Genomic DNA, 8844 nt, shown 5'->3' with positions numbered 1-8844 from the left:
GGGATTACAGGCGCATACCACCACACCTGGCTAATTTTTTGTATTTTTAGTAGAGACAGGGTTTCTCCGTGTTAGCCAGGATGGATTCCATCTCCTGACCTCGTGATCCGTCTGCCTCAGCTTCCCAAAGTGTTAGGATTACAGGTGTGAGCCACTGCACCCAGCCCAGAGTCAAGTTTTTTTGGCATGACTACTTCATGGGAGTGGAGCATTTTCCCATCAGGTTTATAATGCCTGGATACTTTTGTTTTATCCTTCTTTTGAAGGTAATGTCGGCAGTCATGAATGATCATTGCCTAGACCATCTATTTCATTAGGAGTTGTAAAATGGTAACATTTCATCATTTCTTTTTAATATATTTGACTAGAATAGTTCTTTAAACAGAAACATTTTCTTTCACATAGGAAAGGCAGGAAAAATTATATCCCTTCATTTGCCAGGTTTCAAATGATGAGATTTCCCCACTACATTCTCTATAGGGGCTTAATGCATTTGTTATTTTGCATAGCAGTATGACCACGTGGATTTAAACATACTTAATGTTTCTTTTCACCATAGGTATGCCCATTGATGCATAAAGTGTCCCATTTTGATGCAGTGGGGGCTTCACCAAATTGTTTGAATTTTTTTGACACAACTCCACTGGCTTATTGTATATATCTACATTCCCTTCCAATTCTTCCCTGCCTCAGACTGGAATCAACCATTTCTCAGAGAAAGCTCAGTTGTTTTTAATGAGAAAAGGTATTTAGAAACCATAGTCTGGGAGCTAGTGGTGCTCACTTCTATCAGTCATTGTTTCCAGGCTTTTTGAGAGGACAGAGCTAGAAAACAAACTTTTCTAAGATAAAATATTAATATATCATGAGTTCATAGTGATACTTATAATTCATGTTCCGAGCTGGATGTTTTATTTAACCTTGACAATTCTTTATTTTCATCTCCTTTCTCTTATGTTGAAGTCCCAGTTCTCAATATTAACATTTCTTTTTGTTTTATCTCACAACACAAACAATACAGACTCAGAATAACAATACTGACACTACCAAAGATAAGATTACTGAAAACAACTATAAAAATGCTTTCAGTTTTTTGTCCTTAGGATAAGTCCTCAAGAGATGAAACAATGTACTGTGTCACTTGAAACGGTTTTGCTGTGTGGTACCAACTGGACGCAAAGGTTTATTAATTGCATTTTGCTTTTTGATTTCTAGGCATGACATTTGGTTTATAATTACGTTAATTCCAAAGTCAAATCTATACTCTGGGAATCCTCAAGTATAACTTCCATTCTTTTCCCTTATGCCTGTTCTTTTTTGTCCCCAAAGCTATTTTTTAAAGGCTTTATTCTTTCATTTTTTAAACAAAGCAGATATGCGTATATACTTTAAGTCAAACTGTGTACCTTCCTTCACCTTGTTTTCCAGTTAATGATTAATAATCAGTTGATTGGCTGGGTGTAGTGGCTCATGCCTGTAATCCAGCACTTTGGGAGGCCAAGGTGGGTGGTAACTTGAGCCCAGGAGTTTGAGGCCAGTCTGGCCAACAGGGCAAGTGTCCCATCTCTCCAAAAAACAAAATAGTCAGGAATGGTGGTGCTTGCCTGTAGTCACAGCTATTCAGGAGGGTGAGACAGGAGGATTGCTTGAGACTGGGGAATTGAGGTGGTGGGCCATGATTGTACCAATGCAATCCAGTTTGGGCAAGATAGTGAGACCCTGTCTCAAAAAAATGAATAAATATGCTGGGCACAGTGCCTCATGCCTGTAATTCCAGTCCTTTGGGAGGCCAAGGCTGGATGGATCACCTGAAGTCAGGAGCTCAAGACCAGCCTGGCCAACATGCCAAAACCCTGTCTCTACTAAAAACATAAAAATTAGCTGGGCATGGTGGCAGGTGCCTATAATCCCAGCTACTTGGAAGGCTGAGGCAGGAGAATTGCTTGAACCCAGGAGGTGGAGGTTGCAGTGAGCCGAGATCATACCACTGCACTCCAGTCTGGGTGACAGAGCAAGACACTGTGTCAAAAAATAAATAAATAAAATAAAATAAAATAAAAATAATTGTAGCACCACTCTAAAGCAAGTTAGGGAACTATTCCTCAATTCTTTTTACAGTTGTATAGTATTCCACTGTGTGAGTATACCACTGTTAACTCAACCAGTGCCCGACTGATGGAGATTTAGGTGTTTTGCTATTACAACAATTAGGTTAATTTGGACAAAACAGAAAAGCAAGGCTGAGAGGGTAATTTGTTCAAGTTCATGTAGACAGCAAGCATGTTAAGTTAGATTTGGCTAGAGTAATGTAAGAACTCAAAAGAATAGTGGTTTGAATACTGTGCTCAAATGTAAATGGCAGGTAGGGCAGGGCTGGTATGAGTTTGAGTTTGGTATGGTATGGTATGAGTTTCAGGAGTTTCTCAAAGACCCATGCTCCTTCAAACTTGTCCAGCAGCACTTGACTTCCATACATCATGGTCCAAGGTGGTTGTGACAGCTGTAGCTAGAGCAGCCACATTCTAGCCAGGAGGAAGGAGGACAGGGTAAAGAAAAGCATGCCCTGATCCTCAGGGATACCTTCAGAATTGGAAAGAACCACTTCTGCTGTCTACCCATGGTGAGCTCCATTGCACTTATGTTGACCTTCATGGAAACTCTTCTATGCTGCTGGTGAGTTCCTGGACACCCAAGTGAGGACCTATACAGGTCTGCTCTGTACCTCTGGTGAGCTCTTTTAAACCCATGGTGTTTCTATATGGCCAAGGTGATCTCATCTATGCCTATGGTGTCTTCTACACCCATGGTGAGCTCCCTTCCCCCCAGGAGGCGTTCTGCTGGAATGGGCTATCTACCCGCAGTAGGATCTCACACCTGCGTTAACATCTTCACATGTGGAGAGCACTTCAGTGCCCAGGGTGACCTTAGATCATGACTGCTTCAAACATCTGGAAAGCACTTGAGTTCCCCTCAACACACACTAAGTTCCCCTACCTTCTGGTGATGTGTGCCTCTCCCCATGGAGTGTGATCTGGTCCTGATTTGCGGCCCCCTCTATGTCCATGGTGAGTTCTATTACCCATGGGGAGTTCCCAAGTAGGGGTGGGGCATTCCTCTACCTCCAAACCTCTCAGCCATGGGGATCTCATCTATACCCTCAGTCAGTTCTATGTCCTTGTTTCCAACAGGTTCTTGCACTAACTGTTCTACTAGCTTCTCCAAATGCATGAACTATAGCCTTAAATGTCTCCTGAAACAAGCTTCTTTTTCTGCACCCCCTAACCTGTGGCTGTCACCTGTTTTCCTAGCTTAATTAACAGAATGACCTTCATCCAAGATAGAAACCTCAGTTGGCCTTGGGCTCTCCCTTTGCCTCTAGCCCAAATACAAAGGAGCCAAATGCCCTTGAGTTCTTGTTATTTTTTTAATCTGGGTGCGTGGGATCTTCTCATAGCTTTCACGGCAGTTCAGGTTCAGTCTCCCTCTTTTGCTTAAGTAATTTCTGCAGGTCTTTTTTACTGGTCTTGCTATCTGTTTCTTTCGCTTCAACAGTACTCCCCACTGCTTTTTGAGGTGACTTCCTATAAAACAAAAATTCAGCCAACTGTTAATAGTGGTTAACATGGGTGGGGGGAGGGGAGGGGATAATGGGAAATGTGTCTATTTCTGACATGATTGGATTATTTACTTATTATTTTGAGATGGAGTCTTGCTCTGTCACCAGGCTGGGGTGCAGTGGCGCAATCTCAGCTCACTGCAATCTCCACCTCCTATGTTCAAGTCATTCTCTTGCCTCAGCCTCCCGAGTAGCTGGGATTACAGATGCACACTGCCACACCTAAGCTAATTTTTGTATTTTTAATAGAGACGGGGTTTCACCATGTTGGCCAGGATAATCTTGATCTCCTGACCTTGTGATCCACCCACCTCAGCCTCCCAAAGTGCTGGGATTACAGCCACGAGCCACAGCAGCTGGCCATGATTGGATTTTTAAAATAATAAGGTATACATTTCCTATTATCAGAAAAATTAGTAAATAAAACAGTAGGCTGCCTTTTGTCTTTAGGATACACTCCAAACTTCATTTGGTGGCTAGTCTTCCCCAAAAAAGGGCTCTCACATTCCTCACATGGAATTTCTTCATTCCCAACAATGCCTCACTTTTCCGGTTGGGCCAGTGTTTACTGGCCTAACAAATACAGCGTCCCCACAGCCTCTGCTCTCTACCTTGGTGGTCCTAGTGTTCTATGCAGGATCAGAAAGCACTGAGAGCATTCGACAGACAATTAACCTGACACAAGGACCTAGATGAATAACGTCTTTGGAAGGGCTGGGTAACAGGAATCAGGGACAACTCTGGATCCACAGGGTTCAGGAACAATCTGCTGAGGCAGTCATCCAAGAGTTAGAAGGCTGCACTGCCACAACCACTACAGCTAGTGCTCGACTTACGACCATGATTGGTTCTGACAGACCAGTCGTAACACGATTTGGTCCTAAGTTGAGTAGGCTATATTCACGCAGAGATAGTAGTGCTGGCAGAAGCTGGTCCGCACTGTCGTACGCCCAGCTGGGCAACGTTTGCGCTGCCAGATGCGGAGCAGTCGTGGCTAGCGATTGTGGTCGTAAAGTCGAATGGTCGTAGGTTGCATAGGTCTAAGTTGATCAATACAGTGGAACACTGGTCTAGTCATTCCAACTGGCTGGCATGTCTCTTCAAACTTTCTTATCTGCAGCCACTATAGTAGGAAGGTGCCCCTATGTCATGCTGCCTTCCAAACCGAATATGCACTCAGAAAGCTAGCTGCAAGGGAGTCAAGTAGTTTTCAGCTTTCTAGCCTCTGTAGTGGAGGACAGGCACAAAAGCAAGTGAGATGGAAATCATGGGCCAATTGATAGTGCCCAATGCAGATACTGCTGGGAAGTCAAGAACAGACAAAAGGCTGCCTCTACTGGCCTTGATTCTTAGGACAAGCAACAGAAGGGCTGCAGAAGTGACATAAAAAAAGCCTAGTTTCAGGAAAAAGCACTCCTAAAGAGTTGGCCATGATGTGGGACTGAAAAAGGTCAAGGCCAAGGGCAATGCAAAGGCCTGTATGAGCTTCAAAGGAGACAGGAAAGAGAAGGTTCTGAGAGACAGGAAATACGTCCAAGAATTGGGCTTTCAGAATAGGATTCCAAATCATATTCTGAGTATAACTCCTGCAAAATCCTCCAGTCTGCTTTGGTTTCTAGAGACCATAAATTGCTCTAAAGTTATCTATAGGGAAAAGATCACCAGGACCATTTAAGAAGAATCAGGGACAACCATAACACTTTAGAAATACATAGGACACAAGGTACTTCAATTTTCTCCTTTCCTCAACAGTTTTATTGCCTTTTAAGAAAATTTTTGTAAAATATAAATACAAAGGCAGAGAATTTACTTACAAAGTTAAAACACAGATTTCAAACATAAACACACGATTCAGAAAATTTTAGTTTTATGTACATTTCCGAGCAACCTCAACATATTATGTTAGTTTTCAATATTTTACAGGGTACAGAAAAAAATAGCTCAAAGTCTTCTTTAAATAAGAGCATAAAATGTTTAAACATATAAACAATCCGGTTTGATGCGTGAAAACTAATTTCACAGCTTTTAAATTAGAATATAAAAGTTTCATACAATTAGTTGTTGTGTGTGGATATGGTTTGAATTTATATTACATACTACTGGATTACATCCAATAGCATTTACCTGGCCCGAGCAGGTACTCTGTAAACAAAACAAAGTTATATCACCAAGTGCCTTCCTCAAATTCGCTCCCTGAAACCAACCACACAGTTCTGACCACTCTACACAGTCATGGCCTCTGTCATCAGAGCTTTGTATGAAATTAAGTCAAAGTGTGGAGCTCTTTTTCCTCATTTTTTTTCTCTTTAAAAAAGAAAAGAAACAAATGTTCCAAGTAAAAACAAACATATCCCAAAGCATGTGAGCATTGAAAAGTAAAGAAACATTATAACAGCTTCATAAAAACTGACTTAAAAGTTTAAAAGTAAAAGAAAAACATGTTTCTAAGTCCTTCTGACTGGAGTAATTTCTCTTATATAAAGAAGAGATATTTTCATATGTAATAGTGTCCTTTCTTTACAGAAATAGTCGTATTATGACACATATGCACAAGGATTAACACTATAACACACTGTACACAGCGGGTCTGGCTCGCTCACCAGTAGTCCTCTGAGACCAGATCGCTTGGGTGGAGCCACTCTACGGAGGAGCCCAGAAGAGTCTGAATTTCATTTGTGAATTCCACCAGATCTAACAGCTCCTTACTTTCAGGGTTGAAGGCTTCCAGGTCTTTGGAGCAAGAGAACAAGAGACTTGCAGAAACCTGCCGATAAAACTCTGCCTCTGCAATGGTGACAATTTCCACGTTTGGAAAATTGCAGCGAAATATGCGGGACGACATTTTCAATTTCTTAAGGACATCTGAAAGCAGTAGCCAGTTTCGTGGCCTACAAAACAGAAAGGAAAATGCTTTGAGTTTCCAGTAAAATGAAAAGTGCTCCCAACTATTAATATTAACTACCAACCCAACTGGACCAGCCTCTAGCTGTGTAACAAGGGCCAGTTCCTTTGACTCTGCTCCTGCCCCTCATTTCTCACCATACCTACTCTCTGATTGCCATTTCTTTCTAAGGTGAGGGAGAGTAACTACTTCTAGCAGTAGGAACTCTGAACTCAACTGTCCATCTAGGGAGGACCATCCGAATAAGCCTCATTTCTCCCTTTTCTGGTGGTAAAGTCCTGCTCATTCAGCTGTGACCACAACCCGGGTCACGCCTATCCAAGTGCCCTGTTATCAACAGTCACTGGGGGATTAAGTCTGTGTATCCCCACTTCTTCAATCTCTTCTCTCCTCAGACCCTCACTAACAGCATTACAAATACACAAGGCTGTCTCTCCTTTCCATTCAGGCATGTCCACTGCCATCCTTTCATTCTTTTGGGAGAAGGAAGGTGTTACATTCCTTGCATATATAACCCACCATACTTTATGAGTTGATCACTGTTTGTAATCATGTTTATAGCTTCAGACCTGAGGAGGATGTTACTCATTAAGCAGCTTTGTCAATACACAGCAGAGCAGTCTCTTGACAAGTACACCCAAAGTGATTGGTCACTGGCGTTTAGGGGCTCAACCATAGGGGGCAGAGGGGATTAACTAAATCTGATGACACACCAATGTCCTAAGTGTCATGTATAGTGACTATCCTCATCTTATACAAGGTGGTTTATCAGTGTAGTCCGGTACATCTCAAAGGCCTGGGAAGGCTCCTACAGTGGCCTGCGGCAGGAAGTCCTAGGGAGGACACCTTCCCAAGGTGGTTAGGGATTGAAGTACCCAAGGTGCTGACCCTTCCATAAAGTTCCCAGTCACCCACTTCAACTTCCTTTGGGTTCTGGGGAGTGACTTAAGCCTTGGTGTTAGTGATAAAGGCAGTTTATACCATGCCGTGCCCCACCCCCCACCACACTGGGTATAAGGAAGCTGATACGTACCCCTTCTGGAAAAGATCTACTGCATTGTGTGAGGTTCATGGACAGTTAAGGAGTTCACTCGCCCACCCACCCTCATCTGCTTAAAGGGCATTTCTAACTCCTGTCACCTCAAGAGCAGCTCAGCTAGTTTTCAACCACATGATAGTCATGCTTACCCCTGAGCCACAGATACTTGGATGTTATAACACGGTAAGAGGGGGGTCTCCGAAAATTCAAATTCAAACACATCACTATAGGCATCGTCATCATCATCCTGGTCTTCTGGTCCTGGGGGGTTCGCTAAAACATCATAGCCACTTTCGTCGTCTGGTTCTAACGGAGGGCAAATGAGAGAGGAAGTAATCAGTAAACTACAGCAAGATATCCAGTTGTCAACAACAAGGACTTTAAATAACAAGATTCTTTCCCAAGTGAGTCCTGCTTCCAGTGCCCGCTTTCCCTCACCCATACCAGACAGACATGGACTGGAACTTGTTCACCTCCCACTGAACTAGCGCAAACAATGCAGCTTACCACAAACAGAGCTGCCGTAAAAGTCCCAAGAGCCACCAGAGTCATCATCGCTGCGACCCTGTAGGTCATTTAAGTAATCTGGAGAGAGAGAAAATAAAAAACAAGATAAAACCTACTGTTGAGAACAAAATGATGGAGAGCCATGTGGCATTTTTTCTATACATTCACAACAGGCTACAGGTCATTTCCTGTCTTCCTCTTTCTCAGCAAAATAAAGTAGGATTATACTTATGTATCTCTTCTTTTTTTTGTTTTTGAGACAGTCTCGCTCTGTTGCCCTGACTGGAGTGCAGTGGCACTATCTCGGCTCATTGCACCCTCTGCCTTCCGATTTCCAGACTCTCCTGCCTTAGCCTCCCAAGTAGCTGGGACTAGAGGCGTGTGCTATCACGCCCAGTGAATTTTTTAATTTTTCGTAGAGATGGGGTTTTACCATGTTGGCCAGGCTGGTCTCAAACTCCTGACCTCGGGTGATCTGCTGCTTCAGCCTCCCAAAGTGTTGGGATTACAGGCGTGAGCCACCATGCCCAGCCTATTTATGTATCTCTTCTTTGATAGCCTGACTAAGCTGCTTCTTCCAACAAGTGAGTGTGATTTAAGGTAAACAAGGGCGGGTCACCGGTGAGTTAGTGGCATTCTTTGGCAGGAAGTGTCTGATAAGGAATTTAACTGCAGGTGCCTGACACTCAGGAAAACCTGTGCTTCTGCTTTAGGGATTTTGTAACGCCTAGGGCTTAAATAATGGGTTATCTGATGACCTAACACCATAAACCTGTCCAA

At 43.0% G+C, this 8844-nt stretch overlaps 1 protein-coding gene across 1 annotated transcript in view; it reads right to left on the bottom strand.

Annotated features, from left to right (window-relative positions):
• Nucleotides 1–5343: 5343 nt before the first annotated feature.
• Nucleotides 5344–8844, bottom strand: part of BCOR (BCL6 corepressor) — a 44933-nt gene continuing 41432 nt past the window's right edge. Inside the window, exons 12-14 of the mRNA XM_017507005.2 lie at nt 8065–8142; nt 7707–7863; nt 5344–6504 (exon numbers count right to left, since the gene is read on the bottom strand). Of these exons, the coding sequence (XP_017362494.1) occupies nt 6213–6504; nt 7707–7863; nt 8065–8142 (527 nt within the window). The 3' untranslated portion in view covers nt 5344–6212. The remainder of the gene's footprint in view (nt 6505–7706; nt 7864–8064; nt 8143–8844) is intronic.

Source organism: Cebus imitator, unplaced genomic scaffold (assembly GCF_001604975.1).
Source record: "Cebus imitator isolate Cc_AM_T3 unplaced genomic scaffold, Cebus_imitator-1.0 Scaffold366, whole genome shotgun sequence".
NCBI lineage: Eukaryota > Metazoa > Chordata > Mammalia > Primates > Cebidae > Cebus > Cebus imitator.
This window is presented reverse-complemented; position numbering and strand designations above follow the sequence as displayed.